Genomic DNA, 24,020 nt, shown 5'->3' on the forward strand with positions numbered 1-24,020 from the left:
GGGCCTCTGAGGAGGAGGCGGGAATTGGGAGCTCCGGTCCCGGAGGGCAGACTAGGGAAGCGGGACCTGGTGGGCAATCTGGGGAGGAAACCGGGAGCCCAAACCCGGCCTGGTAATTATGAGGAGGGAACCGGAACCGGGCCGTGGTAACCAGACACTCAGATCTGTGCTACCGGGGCCTCGGGCGTGGTCCGTGGGCGTGACCCTGAAGGTGACAATCGAGTGTGACCTGGAGCGAGTTTTGCGAGGAGAGATTTTGTCTGTTTTGACCCCGAGGAATCTCCATCGCAGGGAGCAGGGCCTCACACAGAGGATGCTGTGTGTGTGTGTGTGTGTGTGTGTGTACCAAATGGAAGCGGCCTCCTGTGTCCAACCTGCTGCGTTTTGGATGCGTGCTGCTCTGTGGGATGTTGCGGCTGACTGTGTGTGAAACTGGATGAGTCTTGTTGCGTGGGGACTCCTCTGCATATGTCTCTCTTCGGATTAGGTGTGAGTCGTGTTTGAGACCGCAGGTGACTATGGAGAAGCGAAATGATTTGTGATGTGATTTTGTGACTTTGCCTGGAATTAGTAATGTGCTGTCTGAGATTGTGAATGACATGGGGGTGATGTGAGACGGTGCTTTTCTGAAGTAAGTGATCGAATGTAACTTTGCATGTGTTTGTAACCTACTGTTACTATTTGTGATTGAGAGACTCTGTATGACCACTAGTTAGGTACTTAAGATTTGATTATCTGAATAGTGGTCATTAAGCCTGCCTGCAAAATTGTAACTCAGTAGCAATTTAGCAAATAAAATAGAGGTATGAGTATTGGAAAGGAAGAGGTAAGATTTCATAATTCCCAGATGGTAAGGTTCATTACAGGGAAGTATTATATGAACTAAAACCAATGTGTTAAAATGATTAGTGTTCCATGGGTAGCATGCAGGAAAAAACAATTTTTACCCATAACTAGCACTTTCAACACTGATATATGAGTAAGTTTTCCTGCTTCTGGATGAAATCTATGGCAGGGTCAATAGCCTCTTCAGGCATTCCATGATATAAAAGTATTAGGTATAGTTTTAATCATAAGACCAGTCTCATTTTAGTAATTAAAATATTATTTTGCTATTTAAAATATTCACTGTAGCAGTCAATACTTCAGACTTCATTTAGCAAACTATTCTTCTCTCTGCCTGAAAGCCTACAGTGTGGAAAGATCAATTTCTTTTCTATTTCCATACCTGTACTTCTAAAAAGGTTGTTCAGTAGTTAATACTTAAATTACTATTAATAAATTAATAATGAATAATGGTTAATTTTCAATAATTAACTATGCTAATTAGTAGTACGCACAGGTGAATCAATAAAGAGATGAAGTAGAGAAATTAAATAGAAAGTCCAAATATTCTCAAGTATATAGTGATGTGTAATGATGATAGAGATGGCATTTCACATCAACTGAGAAATAGTATTGCTAAACAATAAAACATGCAGGGAAAAAAATCTTCACAAGGCATAAACACTTGAATAGTTACATGAACAGCTAAGAAAAATTACTTTCAACTTAAAATAGATAAAGGTTGAATTTATTAAATTGAAAAAGAAGATAATGTCAACCAATTAGAAAATAAACACCTATGAGAAAAACAGACATACTATAAGATGTCATCACAGAAAAGAAATAAAAACTTATTCTCATAATAAGAAATGTGTAAATTAGAATATATATATTATATATATATGGTAGGCAGAGATTAAAGTTATTTTCAACTGCATTCATTAGGGTGTGGAGAGGTATTCTCATGCACTGCTGGAGATAGTGTAAATTGGTAGGAAATCCATGAAGAACGGTTTGGAAATATATGATAAATCTGTCTTCCATGGCAGATGGAAGGTAGAGCTGCAGAGGGAAACACACAATGTTCCCTCTCTCCAAGCTACAACAGATTCCCCAGAATCTATTCTACCTCACCAGAAGATTAGGTTTCTGGCATTGATAAGGCAACAGGATTTGTCCATTTCCCTACTAATCTCTGTCCTGGATTTGTGTGGGGTACACAGAGTGGGCAAGTGCTGAAACTGAAAATAGATGTAGATTTAACTGAGTTATTCTGGGTGATCTAAGTCAAATATGGTTTCACATGGCTCCTTGTATCTTCCCATCTCTGCCTTCTCAGGACTCTTCCCTTTTCCAAAAGAAGAGCTCATAAGAGAAGTTTCATCTCTTGCAAATATCAAAGCCATGCCTCAGGTGAGATGATGTTTCCTCTCTTTCTGAAGTAACTTGTTTTTAGGTTATATGAACATTTGCTTCCCTATCCTTAAATTTTCTGGATATTGGGATTTGCTTCCATCAAACTGGTCTCCAGTAGGGCAAGCAAGTGGCCTAGGTACAAAATTTAAGAAGGACCCTTAGGGCTGTCCAGCTCTAACTTTTGTACCCTTCGTGTCTTACCTGCCTCACCCTAGTTGCAGTCCTGTTCCCAGTTTCTCTCATTCCAACCGGAAAAACTTAAGTCTTCCCCAAATGCACCTTCTAGTTGTAGCCAATGTTTGCATATTGATTGGGTGTATCATTCATCATCTCCTTTCTCAGTCCTCTCATAAAAGTACTGCTGGAACAGAAATGTATTATCTTCATTTAAATGGGAATATATTACTTGAATGAATCTATCTTGTCTAGACACTGATTTGAGATCTAAATTTGTGAGGAGTCAGGGAGCAGACATGCAAAAACCTTGATCATCTCCACTGACCTAGGTTTAGTGGGAGGTAGAATTGGTAGATCACATTATTATTTTGGATTAGATTTCCTGTTTTGTGAGGTTTTTAGGATAGAGATTTGCTTGCAAGCTTGTACAGAAAACTGAAATTTTACATTGCTCTCTGATATATTTTATCCATATCTGCCAGCAATTCCTATAAACTGTGGCCCACCAGTGAAAACCTTTCCAGTGTTTCAGTGCTATTATAGATTTATTCTTATATTTTTGGTTTCTTCTAATCTTTATATGTGCATGCAAGAGAAGGAGATGCATTTGCTAATCCACTCTTGAGATATTCTATTCTTGAATCAAAGGTGGTACTTTCTCCTGTTTCCATATCTTTCTTTCAGAAAATTCCTCTTCATCTACCAATCTCTGAAATACCAATCTGGGTTTTCCCCAGATGGTAATTGGTTCCCTTCTCCTCTCTGTCTCTTTTTCTGTATGCACAGTCATATTCACTCCAGAGGTTATACTGATCTGATTCTAGTGACTCTCAGATACCTCTCTCCATCCTAGACCTCTAACCAGTGTGTCAGAACCATATATACAACCTCCAACAGCTATCACTACCTGTATGTTTCATAGACATTTCAAGAACATGTCCAAGGTTTACCTCATTACCTCCTTTGGTCCAGCTTATTATTTCTCCTGCTTCCCATTTCCATTTTCTTTTTTTTTTTTTTTTTTTTTTTTTTGCGTTACGCGGGCCTCTCAATGCTGTGGCCTCTCCCGCCGCGGAGCACAGGCTCCGGACGCGCAGGCCCAGCGGCCATGGCTCACGGGCCCAGCCGCTCCGCGGCATGTGGGATCTTCCCGGACCGGGGCACGAACCCGCGTCCCCTGCATTGGCAGGCGGACTCTCAACCACTGCGCCACCAGGGAAGCCCCCCATTTCCATTTTCTAGTCTCAGCACCCACCCACTTGCTGTGCAGATGACCTAAGAGCTGTGCTTCTCTTTTTTCCACTCTTCAACCAATTTATGACCAGTTCTGTTGAAACTCATCATGAAGCAACAAATTGTCTCCTGTCCAGACCACTAATACCATTTTAATCTTGGACACATCTCTAACAGTGGTTACTTAATTGTCTTTCCCACCTAGCACACCTCAAGCCTTCTCTAGTGTTCGAGAGTATTGCCTCTAAAGTACAAATTTTTTCACATAACATATGTGATGACTTGACATTTCTTCATGTTTTTTTATACTCCATAAAGCAGCAGACCCAAAGTGGGGTATGCATTACAATGGAATGTACAAGACAGTATACTGAAAAGGAGGAAAATACTAATAGTTTATATTCCAGAACAGTAATCGTTAACAATGTGGATTGCTATTAATGCCAACTGATGATTTATAAATAAATACAAATATGTTGGGAGTGTGCTCAGTACATTTATAAGACCATTGCTCTGTCTTAAAACAGAGTATTGAAACATCCAGTATTATTACATAAATATGCCTACTGCCTACCTCCATATACCTTTTTCTTCTTACAGCTCAAAGACTCTTTCCTAACATACTGTACCTTTTGCTATTTCCTGAATTTACTGACTGGTTTTACTCTCCCCATGAGTCTCAAAAGCCATTGACATGTAGTTCTACAAAAACTATTCATTGTGAGTACAAAATTTTTATGTCCTCAATGAAGTCTTAGAATACAAAATGAAATTTTCTTTACTTTGTAGTATGTTCCCTTGTACATATTTCTGTCATTGCATCTGCAATATCTATTGAGTGTATGTATCTACACATATGCCCTTCTTTTAGCCTGTAACTTCTTATGAGCAAGGTCAGGGTTTTATTTGTTTTTGTGCACCAAGCAACCAATCACATTCAAGGCAAAGAGTATGATCTCATGTATTTTTAGCATGAGATAATAAGTAAATACTGATGAATGTATTTTCAGAGAGAATTTTCTACAGTATAAAACACAAAGTAAGAAAACCAGTTTGACCAGTGAACATGGTGTCCAATGTCTAGTTCTCACTAGTTTCAATTACTTTAGGATGAACTAGACTATGCCCTTACAGGGATCAGTGTCATTCAAGGATGTGACTGTGGACTTCACCCAGGAGGAGTGGCAGCAACTGGATCCTGCTCAGAAGGCCCTCTACAGGGATGTCATGTTGGAAAACTATTTTCACCTCATCTCTGTAGGTAAGGAAAATTCCTTGAAACTTTCAGTGTCATGCATCTCCTTTCAAGAATTTCTGAAACATATGGAACATTGACTTTCAAAGATCAGAGGTGATGAATCCCTTTCTGTTAGTAGAAAGCGTGTTTGTGTCCGCACTTGGCCTAGTGCAAGGTATTAACTTTGGTAGGACGTTAATGTGTACCTTGTCTGCCATCTTGAAGCTGTATCTTTCTCTTCCTTCAATAGTTTTGAAGCCCAACAGCTTAGACCAAGTCTCATTTTTTATTATCAGGATTTCACATGACTAAGCCTGATATGATCCACAAGTTGGAACAAGGAAAAGAACTATGGACAACAGAGAAAATTTTTCCAAGTCAGAGTTACCTCGGTGAGTCTGTATAGATAAAGTCCAGTGGGCTCAGGTAGTTGATGTCTGAATATTTTCAGAGATCTATTTTTTAAATTTTGGTAAAATAAACATAAAATGTATCATCTTAACCATTTTTAAGCATATAGTTCCATGGCATTAAGTACTTTTACATAGCTGTGCCACTATCACCACCATCCATCTCCAGAACCCTTCATCTGTCAGAAGTAAAACTCTGTACCCATTAAACAATAACTCCTCATTACCACCCCCAACTATCCCCTGGCAACCAGTATTCTACTTTCTGTCTCTATGAATATGACTACTGGTAGGTATCTCATATAAGTGGAATCATATGGTATTTGTCCCTTTTGCGACTGGTTTATTTCACTTAACATAATGTCTTCAAGTTTTACCCATGTTGTAGTATGTATCAAAATTTTCTTCCTTTTGAAGGCTGAATAATATTCCATTATATGTCCATGCCACATTTTGCTTATCCATTCATCTCTCAGTGGACACTTTGGTTGCTTCCACCTTTTGGCTACTGTGAATAATGCTACTATGAATATGGGTGTACAAATATATATCTGAGTCATTGCTTTCTTTTGGGTATATACCCAAAAGTAGAATTGCTGGATCATATAGTAATTCTATGTTTAATGTCTTGAGGAACTGCTATACTGTTTTCCATAGTGGCTACACCATTTTACATTCTCACCAACAATGCACAAGGGTTCCAGTTTCTCCACATCCTTACCAACAACTGTTATTTTCTTTTTTTCTTCTTTTTTTTCAGATAGTAGCTGTCTTATTAGGGATCTGTTTTTAAAGGCCTGAGATCTTTGAAGTGTCTATGCATGACTGACTTAAATACCTCTAAAATCTAAATTTTATTTTGAATATCACTCCCCACATAAATCCTTTCCTTGTGTGCCTTATGCTTATAGAACTATTGGCTCCTATTACTTTACCAAGAATCCACTCCATGCTTTGTAGGTATAACGTCCAGAGAGATCTTAAGTGTAAAGTTCTTTGAGTTCTGACAGAAGTATAAACCCACGTATCTCACACTCTAGTCAAGATAAAGGACACTTCCATTAACCCATTAAGTTCCATCAGGCCTCTTCCAAGTCAGTCCCTCCCTAAGATGATCACCACTGTGATTTCTACCAACATAGATTAGTTTTGTCTATTCTGGACCTTTTTCATGTCTACTTTCTTTCACTCAGCTTAATGTCTGAGAGATTTATACATGTTTTTGCATATATAAATAGTTTATTTTAATTAAACAGAATAGTATTCAATTGAATGGAGATACCAGTTTATTATGCATCTCCTATTGATAGACATTTGAAATGTTTCAGTTTGGGGCTATTATTATTATTATTATTATTACTATTATTATTATTTTGGCCACACTGCATGGCATGTGGGGTTTTAGTTCCCTGACCAGGGATCAAACCCAAGCCCCCTGCTGTGGAAGCGCAGAGTCTTAACCACTGGACCGCCAGGGAAGTCCCTGGGGCTATTATGAATAAAGCTGCGGTGAACATTCTTGTAAAGATCTTTTTGTGGACACACGTTTTTATTTCTCTTCAGTAAATACCTATCAGATGGTGTTGCTCATTCATAAGTCAGGTTTATAGTTCACATTTTAGAAGCTGCCAGTTTTTAAAAGTTACCATAGCATTTTAAACTTTTAAAAGCAATGTTTGAGAATTTTGATTGCCTCCCACATTCTCTTCCACATTTGATGTTATCAATATTTTCATTTTGGTCATTGTGAAGTACTATTCTGAAGAATGGTAGCATATCTTAGCAGTTTCAATTTAGATTTCTTTTATGACTAATGATGTTGAGAACTTTTTCATGTGCTTTTTATATCTTCTTCAGAGGTATCTGTTCAAATGTTTTACCCATTTTTTATTGGGTAATATTTTTTTTCCTTGAATAGTAGGAATTCTTTACATTTTCTGAATAGAAGTCTTTTGTTTGATATAGGTATTGCATATATTTCCTCTAGTCTGTGGCTTGCCTACTCGTTTTAATGGTGTCTTTAAATAAGCACAAGTTTTTAAAGTCCAGTTTATCATTTCTATCTTTTATCATTATTTCTTTGACCTCTCAAACAAATATTTGCCTTAGGTTGTAAAGATAGTTTCCTGTATTTTTTTCTAAAAATGTTGTGTACATTTTGCTTTTTTAAAATTAGTTCTATGATCCATCTCATGTTAAGTTTTATTTATGGTATGAGGTAAGTGTTAAGAGTCTGTTTTCTTCCATATAGATATCAATTTGTCCCATCACTTGAATTAAATTAAATTGCTCTGATGATTGAATTAAATTGCTCTGATGATCTTATCAAAAATTGTTTGATTGCTTCCCTGGGGGCGCAGTTGTTGAGAGTCCGCCTGCCGATGCAGGGGACATGGGTTCGTACCCCGGTCTGGGAAGATCCCACGTGCCGCGGAGCGGCTGGGCCCATGAGCCGTGGCCGCTGAGCCTGCGCGTCCAGAGCCTGTGTTCCGCAACGGGAGAGGCCACAACAGTGAAAGGCCCACGTACCGCAAAAAGAAAGAAAATTGTTTGATTGTATTTGTGTCAGTCTATTTCTAGAGTATTCTTTCCTTTGATATAATTTAAGTCCTATTACTAATACCACCTGGTCTTTGATTATTGTAGCTTTATAGTAAGTCTTGATGCCAGAGTAAGTCCTCTTAACTTTCTTCTTTTTAAAAAATTGTTTTGGCTATTCCAGGTCATTTTCATTTTCTTTTTCAAATACATTTTAGAATCAACTTCTTTATTTCTTTATTTTATTTTATTTTTTAACATCTTTTATTGGAGTATAATTGCTTTACAATGGTGTGTTAGTTTCTGCTTTATAACAAAGTGAATCAGTTATACATGTATATATGTCCCCATATCTCTTCCCTCTTGTGTCTCTCTCCCTTCCACCCTCCATATCCCACCGCTCTAGGTGGTTACAAAGCACCGAGCTGATCTCCCTGTACTATGTGGTTGCTTCCCACTAGCTAACTATTTTACGTTTGGTAATGTATATATATCCATGCCACTCTCTCACTTCGTCCCAGCTTACCCTTCCCCCTCCCTGTATCCTCAAGTCCATTCTCTAGTAGGTCTGTGTCTTTATGCCCATCTTGCCCTTAGGTTCTTCATGACCTTTTTTTTTTTTTAGATTCCATATATATGTGTTAACATACGGTATTTGTTTTTCTCTTTCTGACTTACTTCACTCTGTATGACAGACTCTAGGTCCATCCACCTCACTACAAATAACTCGGTTTCATTTCTTTTAATGGCTGAGTAATGTTCCATTGTATATATGTGCCACATTTTCTTTATCCATTCATCTGTCGATGGACACTTAGGTTGCTTCCATGTCCTGGCTATTGTAAACACAGCTACAGTGAACATTTTGGTACATGACTCTTTTTTTTTTTAATTCATTTATTTTTGGCTGCATTGGGTCTACGTTGCTGCAGGCGGGCTTTCTCTAGTTGTGACGCAGGGGGGCTACTCTTCATTGCGATGTGTGGGCTTCCCATTGCAGTGGCTTCTCTTCTTGTGGAGCACAGGCTCTAGGCATACGGGCTTCAGTAGTTGTGGCATGCAGGCTCAGTAGTTGTGGTTTCCAGGCTCTAGAGCACAGGCTCAGTAGCTGTGGTGCATGGGCTTAATTGCTCTGTGGCATGTGGGATATTGCTGGACTAGGGATCGAACCCATGTCCCCTGCATTGTCAGGCGGATTCTCAACCACTGCGCCACCAGGGAAGTGCCCATGACTGTTTCTGAATTATGGTTTTCTCAGGGTATATGCCCAGTAGTGGGATTGCTGGCTCATATGGTAGTTCTATTTTTAGTTTTTTAAGGAACCTCCATACTGTTCTCCATAGTGGCTGTATCAATTTACATTCCCACCAACAGTGCAAGAGGGTTCCTTTTTCTCCACACCCTCTCCAGCATTTATTGTTTGTAGATTTTTTGATGATGGCCATTCTGACCGGTGTGAGATGATATCTCATTGTAGTTTTGATTTGCATTTCTCTAATGATTAATGATGTTGAGCATTCTTTCATGTGTTTGTTGGCAGTCTGTATATCTTCTTTGGAGAAATGTCTATTTAGGTCTTCTGCCCATTTTTGGATTGGGTTGTTTGTTTTTTTTGACATTGAGCTGCATGAGCTGCTTATAAATTTTGGAGATTAATCCTTTGTCAGTTGCTTCATTTGCAAATATTTTCTCCCATCCTGAGGGTTGTCTTTTCATCTTATTTATGGTTGCCTTTGCTGTGCAAAAGCTTTTAAGTTTCATTAGGTCCCATTTGTTTATTTTTGTTTTTATTTCCATTTCTCTAGGAGGTGTGTCAAAAAGGATCTTGCTGTGATTCATGTCATAGAGTGTTCTGCCTATGTTTTCCTCTAAGAGTTTGATAGTGTCTGGCCTTACATTTAAGTCTTTAATCCATTTTGAGTTTATTTTTGTGTATGGTGTTAGGGAGTGTTCTAATTTCGTTCTTTTACATGTAGCTGTCCAGTTTTCCCAGCACCACTTATTGAAGAGGCTGTCTTTTCTCCACTGTATATTCTTGCCTCCTTTATCAAAGATAAGGTGACCATATGTGTGTGGGTTTATCTTTGGGCTTTCTATCCTGTTCCATTGATCTATATTTCTGTTTTTGTGCCAGTACCATCTTGGTTTCTCTAAATAAATATGCTGGGATTTTTATTGGTGAGAAATAACATCTCAGTAATATTGAGTCTTTCGGTCCATGACTATACTATATCTTAACATTTTAGTTAGCTTCTCTAATTCCCATAAGCAGTGTTTTATTATTTTTAGTATAGAGGTCTTATACATATTTTATTAAGTTTATCTCTAAGCTTTTAATATTTTTGCTGCTATTGTAAATAATGAGATTTTTAAAATTTCTTTTTCCAGCTTGTTCTTAATATGTGCAGCCACAATTGACTTTTAGATATTGACTTTGCATATTTCTTTTGATGGTATTAAATTTTGTTGTTGTTACTCTTGTTCTTTATTTGTTTTGTTATTTTTTTTAGATTTTCTATACATAAAACAGGCCTTCTTGAAATAAGATATTTCACTTCTACATTTGCATACTTTATTGCTTTCATTTCTTTTTCTTACCCTGTTATACTGACCAGGATCTACAGTAAAACGTTGAATAGAGGTAGTGAGAGTGAGCATCCTTAGCAGTTCACTAAATTTAGAAGGTAGACATTTAATATTTCATTCTTTAGCTTAATATTAACTGTATATTTTTCATAAGTGCTCTTTGTTAGATTCTGAAAGTTCTCTTTTTTCCCTAGTTTTTGGACAATTTTAATTATGAATGGATGTTGATCTTAAATGCTTTTTCAGCATCTGTTGAGATGATCATATGATATTTCCTTTTTAATCTGTTACTGTATGTATTACATTGATTTATTTTATTTTATTTTTTTTTGCGGTACGCGGGCCTCTCACTGTTGTGGCCTCTCCCGTTGTGGAGCACAGGCTCCGGACGCGCAGGCCCAGCGGCCATGGCTCACGGGCCCAGCCGCTCCGCGGCATGTGGGATCCTCCCGGACCGGGGCTCGAACCCATGTCCCCTGCATCGGCAGGCAGACTCTCAACCACTGCGCCACCAGGGAAGCCCGATTAATTTGTATTTTAAACCAACCTTGTGCTCCTGGGATGAACTCCATTTGGACAAGATGCATTATCTGTCTTATAGATTGACGAAATTGGTTTGCTAATATTTTAGTAAGCTAAATGCATGATTTTACCAAGGATAGTGGTTTGTAGTTTTCTTGTAATGTCATTGAAAAGTTTTTGTATCCAGAATTGTGTCAGCCATATCGAACTGGGGGTGTTTCCTTTTCATCTACTTTCTTATGGAATTTCTGTAAGATTGGCATTGTTGGTTCCTTAAATGTTTGAAGAAAACCATTATTAAGCCATTTGGGCCTGCATTTTTATAATTCAAAACTTCTGCTTCCAGCCCTGAGGAAGTAACAGAGTCCAGAATTATACTACTACAGGAAACAACTAGAAAACTGGACAAAACTATTTTCAGATATTGCACAACAGGCAGCACAGGCCTGGATTCCTGAGAGAAGAGAAATAAATGAGATGCACCCTACCTCATTCTAGGCTTTCATTTGAAGGCAACTTCCAGACTGCAGTGCAGAGAGAGGAATCCAGAAAGAACAGTTTTACTGACTTTAGGGGACCAACACTGGCATTCAAGGAAATTGAGGTGACTAGAATTTGCAGGACACACTTTCCAAAAGAGGGAGTTATGCAGAGAAAGAGTTCCCCAAATCTTGAAAATGTTCCCCTTGAGTCTTGGCTAAAGATAAGTCTGCACATGGGTAGGTGAAACCCCATGAGACCAGTCAAGGACATGTTCTAGGAAAAATACAATTACAACAGTGTTGTGAGACAAACAATTCTCATAGCCTGCTGCACCTGGAATCATTTTATTTCCCTTCAGCCAGAGTGGAGAGAACTTGTTAATACATAGGACATTAGATAGACACCCTAGAAAGGTCACACCTAATAAATGGGGCAATAGATTAAAGACTGCAAGATTTGTCATAAAAGGGCTTAAATTAAAGCATCAAAAGGATTAAACTAATCCAAAAATAACTTCTGTGTGCCTGTTGGGTCCTCCAAGGAGATGCTGAGTTGGAGTTGGGAGTATAATAGATTTCTTAGAGGTGACATCTATGAAAGATAAAGGAAGAAGTAAGATCAGAAACAGAAAGCCATCAGACCATGATACAGATATGTGGAAGAAAAGGGGATTGGGCAGGGAGAGCCTTAGACCATTATGTAGATCTGACAAAATCTCAACCAACCTAACTCCTCTGAGGCAAAGACTGTTCATCAGAGGATTCCTAATGGACAGAAATGGCCACCCTCTAGTACCCACTCAGTGTTCAGTCATTTGGTGGGGATTCCCTGGGGAGACCCTGGCTTGGTTCAAAATCTGAAGAGCATCCTGAAGATGCTAACCATTCTTGCACATGAATGGTAAGTTCTTTTTGAAGGGAGGTCCTAGTGGTGCAACTCTGGATGCCACAGAATGCCAAAAAAAAAAAAAAAAGACTAATATTCTTTATGAAAATACAACCATATCTTAAACTCAACGACATTAAATTGATAATGTCTGATGTCCAGTCAAAAATTATTAAACATATGAAGAAGCAGGAAAATATGACCCATAAACAGGAAAAAACTCATTCAATAGGAAAAAAACGCAGTTAATAAAAACAGACCTAAAAAAGGTAGAGGTGATGGAATTCGCTCACAAGTATGTTAAAACAGCCATTATAAATGACTTGAGTATCATCAAGGATGTAAACTGAAAGTGAACATAATGAGACAAGATAGCAAAGATCGAAATAAAAACTAAAAGAAGCTTCTAAAGATGACTATTCAGTATCTGAAATGAAAAGAAAGACCCAACTATGTCCTATGTATTAAAATATAAAGACACGGGTAGGTGAAACATAAAATGATGAAAAAATATGTACCATACTGCCTTGCGATTGCCCTATGTGGGGATGAGATCATCCCCCCACTCCACTCACCCAAAATTTGGGACAGATGTCAAGAATGAAATCTCACATAATGAGGCTTTCTAGGGAGAGCAGGGAAGATTCCCAAGCTGGTCCTAAAATGGCTTGAGAGAGCAAGGAGGGGTGTCTGGCTTTGGTGTTTATTGTGTTTTGGTGGGGGGTAAGGTCAGGTCTCTACACATAGGCTAAGGCTTACATGGTTTAAACTTCCTGCCAGCACCAACAGAGAGAATATGCAAGGTTTCTGATTGGCTTGCCCAGGTGTGGGGCAAGAGAGGAAAAAAAGGGAGTGGGTCTAGGAAGTTGTCAGCAGTAAGACATCAAAAATAGAATCTGACTCTATTACACATGGAAACACTAAGAAGAAAATGGGAGTGGCCATATATCAAAGTAGATTTCAGAAAATAGAATATTACAGTGATAAAAGAGGGACAGTTCATTGAGCGGTCATAACAACTGTAACAGCTTCAAAATACTTCAGTGTTTCTCAGCTTTTTATCATTTTCACTACCCTAAAAAGTCTTTTTAGAGATTTTCTTTCTAATTGCCCCCCCCATGAAATTTTAATACAATAATCTATGTTCTGTTGCCCTTTGGAGGGCCACAAACCATAGTAATATGTAAGATTTTCTTTTTTCATTTTCTTCAGAACCAATTTTGCTCCCTGAAAGAAGCAATATAATTATAGCTTAAGATATAAATACTTTTCCCTCAGTAATTGAGAGAACAAAGAGAAAGAAAATCAATAAGGCTATGGAAGGGTTGAAACACAATCAATTGTACCTAGTTAATCTTTATAGACTACTTTACATGGAACATTCACCCAGATAGACTCTATATGCTGGGCCATATGTATCAATAACTTAAAAACAAGTATCAATAAATTAAAAAGAATTGAAATCATAGTGTATAGTTTCTGACCACAGTACAATTAATTTAGAAATCAAAAACGTATCTCTAAATTCCCCAAATTTTTGGAAATTAATCAAATTTCCAAATAACCCATGAAGCAAGGAAGAAATCCTAAGGTAAATTAGAAGGTATTTTGAACTGAATGATAATTAAGACAACATATCAAAATGTGTGGGATGCAACTATAGCAGCATTAAAAATTTTTATTTCTTTAAATCAGGGCCTAAAACAGGGGTTAAACTGTCACCCTAAGTAACTAGAAAAAGAAAAGTAAATTAAACTCAAAAGTTAGTAAGAGGAAAAAATTGACTAAAGCAGAAATCAATGAAATACATAACAGAAGAATAAATGAGTGGAGCCAAAAGCTGATACATTAAAATAATAAAATTAATAAACCATAGCTATATTACTAATAAAAAATAGAAGACACATCACCAATGTCAAAAATTAAAGAGGCTACATCACTACAGATCCTACAGACATTAAAAGGACCATTAGGGAATATACGAACAATTTTATACCAACCAATAAGAGTAGGAGAGAACACTTCCCAACTCATTTTATAAGACCAGCATTATCCACAATCAAAGGCACTATAAGAATAGAAAACTACACAGCAACATCCTTCATGAAGCTAGATATAAAAATCCTTAATAAAATATTATAAAACTGAATCTAAAAAAATAACTGAATCTAGCAGTATTTTAAAAGGATGATACCACATGGCCAATTCAAAAATCAAGCTAGGGCTTCCCTGGTGGTGCAGTGGTTGAGAGTCCGCCTGCCAATGCAGGGGACACGGGTTCGTGCCCCGGTCTGGGAAGATCCCACATGCCGCGGAGCGGCTGGGCCCGTGAGCCATGGCCGCTGAGCCTGCGCATCCGGAGCCTGTGCTCCGCAACGGGAGAGGCCACAGCAGTGAGAGGCCCGCGTACCACAAAAAAAAAAAAAAAAAAAAAAAATCAAGCTACAGGGACTTACCTGGTGGTACAGTGGTTAGGAATCTGCCTGCCAATGCAGGGGACATGGGTTCGAGCCCTGGTCTGGGAAGATCCTACATGCTGCGGAGCAACTAAGCCTGTGTGCTGCAACTACTGAGCCTGCGCTCTAGAGCCCGCACTCTAGACCCACGCACTGCAACTACGGAGCCTGTGCTCTAGAGCCCATGCGCCACAACTACTGAGCCTGTGTTCTGCAACTGCTGAAGCCTGCACGCCTAGAGCCCCTGCTCTGCAACAAGAAAGAGAAGCCACCGCAATGAGAAGCCCGCTCACCACAATAAAGAGTAGCCTCCGCTCACCACAACTAGAGAAAGCCCGTATGCAGCAACAAAGACCCAACACAGCCAAAATAAATTAATTAAATTAAAAGTAAAAAACTATATAATTCACCATGTAAAGATAAAAAGAGGTCGAAACTCAAGGATATAAGCTACCACTTAAAGTATAGAAAAATAAAAAGGAGAGAAGACCACAATCATCTCGGTAAATGCAGGAAAATAATCAAATTCAACTTATATTTATTATAAATCTATTTATTAGCAATCCAGGGGAATTTCCTCAACCTCCTAAAGAATATCTTTGAAAAACATAGCCACCATCACATTCAGTGGTGAAAGCTTGAATGCTTTTCCTCTAAGAACAAAAACAAAGAAAGGATGTCCATTATCACCACTTCTATTAAATATTATACAGAACACATGTCAGTACAATAAGGCAAGAAAAAGAAGTTAAAAGGCTTCAGATTAGAAAGGGAACTATCTTCATTTGTAAGTGACATGATTGTGTACATAGTAAATCCTCAGGAATCTAAAAGAAAAGAACTGTTAGAACTAATAAGTGAATTTAGCAAGTTCACAGAGTTCTTGTTTTAGATAAAATTTGGGAAAATTTTGGTCTGTACTTGTACAGTTTTTTTCCTGCTCTTTTCTCAATTATATCTTAAATCATTTCATCCTACCCTGTAGTTCACTAAGGATTTTAAAAGTTCTTTTAGTTTGGGTAGTTTCTGTGAACCTGACTTCAAGTTTACTGATTCTTTATTCTCTTATGTTTATTTGCTGTTAAACCCATCCAGTGAATTTTATATTTCAGCTATTGGGTTTTTTTTCAGTTTGCATTTCTTTATGCCTCCTGACTACTCCATCTCTTCACCCATATTTCCATCTTTTCTTGTAGATTTGTAAACATATTTATCATAGTTCTAATTTCAACATAGGGACATATATCAGTCTGTTTCTGTTGAATGGTTTTTATCTTCCCTATTGGTCACATTTTCCTGTTTCTTCTCAGGAAGACTTTATATAACATGTTGTGAAGTTGCTGGATCCTTTTTCTTCCTCTGAAGATTGCTGAGTTTTAATCTTACAGGAGGTTAAGTTACTGGAGGCTCATGTCGATTCTTTTGTCAGGTTGCTTTTAAGTTGTTCAGATTATTTCTATTTCGGTTTCAGTTTTGCCTTTAGTTTTATGGTATTCCTCTAAGTCCTGGGATGCAGCCTTTACTCCTAATACATGGCTCTTCTGGGATTTCAGTAGAAAGACCAAAGTTTTAACCAGGTTCTTCTAACTTGGCACAGGATTGGAATTAAAAACTGTTTTTGCAGAGTTAAGTAGCTGCTGAAATCTCTGCTGAGTTCTTTCAGTGTTGCAGCTTTCTTTTCCCTTTATGCTCCTTCTAGTCTTACCCTGTAGAAATGAAGTTAACCAAGGTTTTGAGGAGGGGTTCATGCTAACGTTGGGGCTTTCCTTCTATGCTTTCTTCATCCTTGGATTCTGTCCTCAATTTACAGCCACTCTGGTACTCCTGAACTCTGATCTCTGATTCTTCTGCACAGGATGGCTCCTGCTTTCTCCTTGAGATCTATCCCCTGTGTGCTGCATGAACTACCAGGGCACACATTGGAAGACCTGGATAAAAGGAGATCTTATTGCAGTATGGTTTCTTTCTTTCAAAGGTTGTATCCATTCCAGTTTCTGCCTGCTTTTGATCATTCTTTAGTGTCTTCAAACAAGTTGGTCTTCTATAATTGGTCCATAGTTATCATTGTTATCAGTTGGAAGGTGGTTCTGATACAAACTTCTTTGCTATTACCAGAATTTTGAATGTCTAAATCAGCAGTTCTCAAACTTTTTAGTCTCAGGACTTAAAAAAAATTTTTTTATTTAAGTATAGTTGATTTATAATGTTGTGCCAATCTCTGCTGTACAGGAAAGTGACTCAGTTATACACCTACAGACATTCTTTTTTTATATTCTTTTCCATTATGGTTTTTCACAGGATATTCAATATAGTTCCCTGTGCTATATAGTAGGATCTTGTTGTTTATCCATTCTCAATGTAATAGTTTTTATCTACCAACCCCAAACTCCCACTCCATCCCTCTTCCTCCTCCTCCCTTGGCAACCGCAAGTCTGTTCTCTATGTCTGTGAGTCTGTTTCTGTCTTGTAGACAGGTTCATTTGTGCCATATTTTAGATTCCACATATAAGTGATGTCATATGATATTTGTCTTTCTCTTTCTGACTTATTTCACTTAGTATGATAATCTCTAGTTGCATTCATGTTGCTGCAAATGGCATTATTTCTTTCTTTGTTATGGCTGAGTAATATTCCATTGTATACATGTACCACATCTTCTTTATCCATTCATCTGTCGATGGACATTTAGGTTGTTTCCATGTTTTGGCTATTGTGAACAGTGCTGCTATGAACATACGGGTGCATGTATCTTTTTGAATTATAGTTTTGTCCGGGTATATTCCCAGGAGTGGGATTGCTGGATCATATGGTAATTCTATTTTTAGTTTTCTGAGGAACCTTCATACTGTTTTCCATAGTGGCTGTACCAACTTACATTCCCACCAATGGTATAGGAGGGTTCGCTTTTCTCTACATCCTCTCCAGCATTTGTTATTTGTAGACTTTATAATGATGTCCATTTTGGCTGGTGTGAGGTGGTACCTCACTGTAGTGCTTTTTTTTTTTTTTTTTTTTTTGGTACACGGGCCTCTCACTGTTGTGGCCTCTCCCATTGCAGAGCACAGGCTCCGGACGCGCAGGCTCAGCGGCCATGGCTCATGGGCCCAGCCGCTCTGCGGCATATGGGATCCTCCCAGACCGGGGCACGAACCCACGTCCCCCGCATCAGCAGGCGGACTCTCAGCCACTGCGCCACCAGGGAGGCCCCTCACTGTAGTTTTGATTTGCATTTCTCTTAATAATTAGTGATGTTGAACATCTGTTCAAGTGCCTACTGGCCATCTGTATGCCTTCTTTGGAGAAATGTCTATTAAGTTCTTCTGCCCATTTTTCAATTGGGTTGTTTGTTTTTTTGCTGTTGATTTGCATGAGTTGTTTGTATATTTTGGAGATTAAGCCATTGTCTGTTGCATCATTTGCAAATATTTTATCCCACTCCGTAGGTTGTCTTTTCGTTTTTGTTTTTTTTATGGTTTCCTTTGCTGTGCAAAAGCTTGTAAGTTTGATTAGGTCCCACTTGTTTATTTTTGTTTTTATTTCTATTGCCTTGGGAGACTGACCTAAGAAAACATAGGTATCATTTATGTCAGAGAATGTTTTGCCTATGCTCTCTTCTAGGAGTTTTATGGTGTCTTGTTTTATGTTTAAGTCTTTAAGCCACTTTGAGTTTATTTTTGTGCATGGTGTGAGGGTGTGTTCTAACTTCATTGATTCACATGCAGCTGCAAGACTTATTTATACTCTTAAAATTATTAAGAATCAAAAGAACTTTGTGAATGTGTATATATCCTATTCAAAATTAAAACACATTTTAAAATATTCATTTATTTCATTTAAAAAGAACAATATAAATATAATAAAGTCATTACATCTTGACATAAAAATCATATTTTTACCAATAAAAACTATTTTTCAAAAGAGAAAAGTGAGTAAAGGGGCATTGTTGCATGATTGAAGATTTATTTAATGTCTTGCTGAATAAAAGATAGCTGATTTTCACATCTGATTCTACATTTAATCTGTTGCAATATGTTGTTTTAATTGAAATATATGGAGAAAATCTTCCTTCATGCATATATGTAGTTTGAAAGAGAAGTATTTTAAAAGCCTTTTTAGATTGTCATGGATATTCTTCATTAATACTACACCCAAACTTAACAATTGGTAGTTCCTAAGTAGTTAGTTGCCACTTAACAATTGGTTATTTCTAAACAGTTAGTTGCAATATAAAATCTGAAATCATAACAATGAACTTTTGTAGACTATTACATAAAATCCAATGGTCTATTTAAATATTTTACCCATGCATTGTTTTGTAATATGTATTGGTCATTTTGAAAGTAACAATTCACTGGTGCACACAGGTCTGCCAAATTTTGACACATTTCCATATCAATATTTTTTTAAAAAACCCAAACCCACATGTGTTAATATCACCAGCAATCTCATTATAAAAGTCTTTTAAGTATTGGGAAGTTGACAAGCTCACTGTAGCAAATACAAGCTTTCTAACATAATGACTTATACTTCTTTTATCCTAGGTAACAAGTATTGGCAGATGTTTTCTTTGAATAGACAGGTTCACATTGTTCAAGAAAATGTTTACCAGATACCCACATCTGAATAATAGTGTTTTTTCAAGTAAAACTGCTGTTCCACAAAATGTAGATATTTAGTTCTCAACTCACGTAATTACACCAGCACTTTTCCTCACAAAATACATTATATGATTGGCCCTTGAACAACATGCATTTGAACTGTGCAGGTCCACTTATATGCAAATTTTCTCAATAGCAAATATTACAATACTACACGATCCACAGTTGGTTGAAGCCACAGATGTGGAACTGTGGATATGGAGGAACTGAGGGCCAACTATAAGTTATATGCAGATTTTTGACTGTGCAGAGGGTTGGCGCCACTAACTCCCCATGTTATTTAAAGATCAACTGGGGCTTCCCTGGTGGCGCAGTGGTTGAGAGTCCGCCTGCCGATGCAGGGGACACAGGTTCGTTCCCTGGTCTGGGAAGATCCCACATGCCGCAGAGCGGCTGGGCCCGTGAGCCATGGCCACTGAGCCTGCGCGTCCGGAGCCTGTGCTCTGCAACGGGAGGGGCCACAACAGCGAGAGGCCCGCATACCGCAAAAAAAAAAAAAAAAAAAAAAAAAAAAGATCAACTGTACTCTGGTATGCAAAAGAAGTGCTGTATGCATAATTCTTTAACAATCACACAGAATATTGAAAATATATGTACTCAAGGGTGGAGATCTAATAAAATTAATGAATTTTTTCTGCTCTATCAAAAAGTCTTAAGTGAAGCTTTTTTCCTGCGAGTGTGTGGTAGTTAGAAATGCAGCGATTACTATTATAGATTGGTGCCAGTGCTTTTTTTTTTTTTTTTTCTGTACTCGGGCCTCTCACTGTTGTGGCCTCTCCCGTTGTGGAGCACAGTCTCCAGACGCGCAGGCTCAGCGGCCATGGCTCACGGGCCCAGCCGCTCCGCGGCATGTGGGATCTTCCCGGACCAGGGCATGAACCCGTGTCCCCTGCATTGGCAGGCAGACTCTCAACCACTGCGCCACCAGGGAAGCCCAGTGCCAGTGCTTTGATATATGTTAATGTGCCAGCATTTTACCCACCGTATCAATCATTTTTAAATTTTCTATATTTTATGTTTTGACATCTTTGGGGAGTCCTACTGGCTGAGGAGAGATTGCCCTTCCCAGAGCTAGCCAATTTCTAGAGATAGTAAACAAACAACTTGTTGGTGAGCCCACCTTTCATATACAAATCAACCAATCCCCACTCCATATCCTCAACCATCTCTTTATCTAACTCACAGACACCAAGCCAATATTTACCCTGCCCTAAATCACCCAGGACCAGGTACCAGACAACTGGAGAGCTCTCCTATAACCCATAACCTGCCAACACTCTTCAAACTAGCCAATCCTAAGCTGTTTCCCCTGCCCTGCCTTGCCTTTCCCATGCAAGCGAGCCCCAGTAAAGCCTCTGGCCTACACTTTCCCCTTGCTTCTTTCTGCCTCCTGACCAAAGCTGGTGCTTCCCCATGTAGCCCTGCATGGCATGGCATGGCCCCTCCTCTCAGGAAAGGTAAGTAATAAAAAATTTTCTTTTAATAGCATTAGCCTCCCTGTGTCATCACTCAGTCACCTCTATAAATTAAAATTTCATGAGACACCCACCAGTGCTTTTGCCCCACTAATGTAAATAAGAACACAGTTTAAAATACTATTATTTTTGTTAATAATGAAGTGTTGTTATTTTTATTATTATTTTGACTGCACTGTGCGGCATACAGGATCTTAATTCCCTGACCAGGGATTGAACCCATGCTGCCTGCATTGGGAGCACGGAGTCTTAACCACTGGACAGCCAGGGAAGTCCCAATGGAGTGTTATTATTATCTTTTTTTTAAAAGATTTTTTGATGTGGACCATTTTTAAAGTCTTTATTGAATTTGTTACAATATTGCTTCTGTGTTATATTTTGGTTTTTTGGCCACAAGACATGTGGGATCTTAGCTCCCCGACCAGGTATTGAACCTGTACCCCCTGCACTGGAAGGTGAAGTCCTAACCACTGGACCACCAGGGAAGTCCCCCTGAAGTGTTATTACTAACAAAAATATTTTTGACTTATTGCACCTCCCATAAGGGTCTCTTGGAAACTGTTAGTTTAGGCCTTTCTTCTGGCTTTTCATCTCTTTCTTTAACATTTCAGCTCTTTATCTTTCTTCTTTTATTATAGTCTCCTATTTATATGCATTCTTAAATCTATCCAAAATATAAAAGGGTAATCATTGATAATATTAATCTTCCTCTTAGTTTTCATTTCCTTTCCTTTCTACTTGTTTTCTGCACTCAGTCTCAGATCCCATTCTCACTGTGAGACCAACTGTCGGATTTCAAACTCCATATGCCTTGGACTAAAGTGATAATTTCAGTATCACTTCTTTCAGTAAATTTCTTCCCAATAAATCTCCGTGTTTCATAACATAGTGCTCAGATTCCTGATATGTACCCACCTTGATTTGGGTGAAAAACTTATCCTACGTTCCTGAGTGCCTTTTTCATCTTGGTTTCTTTTCTTCCCTCTGACAAAATAAATATTTGTTGAATAAATGGATTTTATTTCAGTAGGCTCTCATCGGTATCCTTAAAGAATCTTTCTTCATCCTCAGTTCTTGTCTTTATAAAAGCCATGTAAACTGTAATAATCTGATCCATTTTCAAGTTGTGATTTCCTTATTTTATGTGAATGGCTTTCAAATAGCCAGTTTCAGCCCATTTCTCCCACTGGGACTCTACTGGTATATATATATTTTTTTGGTTTTTCTTTTTTTCTTTCTTTTCTTTTTTTTTTTTTTGCAGTACACGGGCCTCTCACTGTTGCGGCCTCTCCCGTTGCGGAGCACAGGCTCCGGACGCGCAGGCTCAGCGGCCATGGCTTACAGGCCTAGCCGCTCCGCGGTATGTGGGATCTTCCAGGACCGGGGCATGAACCCATGTCCCCTGCATCAGCAGGCAGACTCTCAAAAACTGCGCCACCAGGGAAGCCCTCTACTGGTATATTTTAATCTGCCTACAGCAATATAGGGTCACTTGTCTCATCCTTTTGGTTATTGATATTTCAGAAATAATAGTCATTAACTTTATCTTATCTTTGTATATCCTTTGTTCCTGTAGTTAGTTTCTTGTAACATCAGGTTGATTCCATCATCTCTGCAATATTTTAAAAATTATCTCTCCACAATTTGTGTTTTATTTCACTCCATGAAATATCTTTACATCCTCTCATATTCTCGTTTGCCACTGACATCTTCAAAAGTGAGAGCCATGTTATTTCATGTTATTTCAGGTGTGGGCTGCTGTAATTACTATTTGGATTTGCCATGATTTATTTTCCAGTTCTTTCAGTTTTCTTTCAGTCAATATGCAAAAAAGATATCACTTATTATATGAAATTTAAATCCCTTCTATTTCAAGGGCTGACAGAATAATATCCCATCTTGTCATTCCACATGTATTTCTCTTTTTGACTAAGAATTCCTGCTAACGTCTGTTTGAGTCTCCCAAATGTACTCAATAGAATTGATTTTATTCTTCACAACTGGACCTTTCATTATATGAGAGCTGCCATATAACCATAGGGATACTTGCAAAGTTAGCCAACTACAAAGTAAGAGAGTACAGTAGTACACACAAGGCCATCCTCACTTCTGATACCAACTGTAAGTTCAAGGGTCCCCATGACTACTGTTAGGATCAATAGTTTTCTATAAGGACTTACAAAACTTACTGAAAGCTATAATACTCACAGTTATGGTTTGTAAGAGAAGAATACAGATTAAAATTAGCCAAGGGGAGAAGCACATAAGGCAGAGTCCAGGAAAGTACCAAACACAGAGCTTCTAGTAGTCCTCTCTCTGGAGTCATGGACAGCATTTACTTCCCTGTGACAATACATATAGAATACTGCCAGCCAGGGAAGATTCACCCAAGTCTATTATCCAAAGCTTATATTAGGGCTCCATCACATAGGCATGCTTCACTGCCCATGTGGCTGACCTAAGTTTCTAGCCCCTTAAGAGACTGAGCTAATATTCTGTGACCCAAAGCCCCCCGCTCTCAATCACATTGTTGGTGTGACTCAAAGACCACCCCCCCCAAATCACATTGTTACTTTCTGGTTGGCCAAAGGCTCCCAGGCAATTAATACTCCTCTCAGGCACGACATTCCAAGGACTTAGAGATTACCTCCCAGAATCCAAAGGCAAATGTCAGACTTCTCTTTGGGCAAGATTATATATTCTTTACCACACAATACTACATATCCTTTGATTAAAAGATCAAATTTCACTTCCCCATGAAATGTTCCTTGATGACTCCAAAGCATGTCAGTTTCTTTTTTTCTGCATTCACATTATACTTAGTGTCTATAAACATGCAAGCAGACAAATCCTCTGATATGATCTAGTAATTTCCTACCTGATTCAACATTGTTTTATCTGAGGCCTCTCCCCCCATCTGATTAACAATTCCCTCAAAATAAGGTCCTCTCTTTTACTTTTCCTTACTGTGGCTTGTAGCAGAGGCTAGATATTCAATAGTTACTTGATTGATGGCCTGTGGTAGCATGCAAGGAAAACATCTTTCTCATCCATTCAAAAATCATTTAATGGTAAGTTCTTTTTAGATATACATGTCAACATCATATCTCTTTACCACT

General features: G+C 38.3%; 1 protein-coding gene across 12 annotated transcripts in view; it reads left to right on the forward strand.

Annotated features, from left to right (window-relative positions):
• The window catches only part of ZNF382 (zinc finger protein 382), a 53,545-nt gene that overhangs the window by 25,832 nt on the left and 3,693 nt on the right, over positions 1-24,020 (forward strand). For 7 of the 12 annotated variants that reach the window (XM_032614544.1, XM_032614546.1, XM_032614545.1 and 4 more), the window contains 3 exons: positions 2,165-2,238; positions 4,761-4,912; positions 5,185-5,280. In XM_032614544.1, the coding sequence (XP_032470435.1) occupies positions 4,774-4,912; positions 5,185-5,280 (235 nt within the window). In that variant the 5' untranslated portion in view covers positions 2,165-2,238; positions 4,761-4,773. Of the gene's footprint in view, positions 113-2,164; positions 2,239-4,760; positions 4,913-5,184; positions 5,281-24,020 lie in introns of all 12 variants that reach the window. The other 5 variants (XR_004347095.1, XM_032614549.1, XM_032614550.1 and 2 more) reach the window with 3 other exon arrangements.

The sequence above is a fragment of the Phocoena sinus genome, chromosome 19, assembly GCF_008692025.1.
Source record: "Phocoena sinus isolate mPhoSin1 chromosome 19, mPhoSin1.pri, whole genome shotgun sequence".
In the NCBI taxonomy this organism is placed as follows: Eukaryota; Metazoa; Chordata; class Mammalia; order Artiodactyla; family Phocoenidae; genus Phocoena; species Phocoena sinus.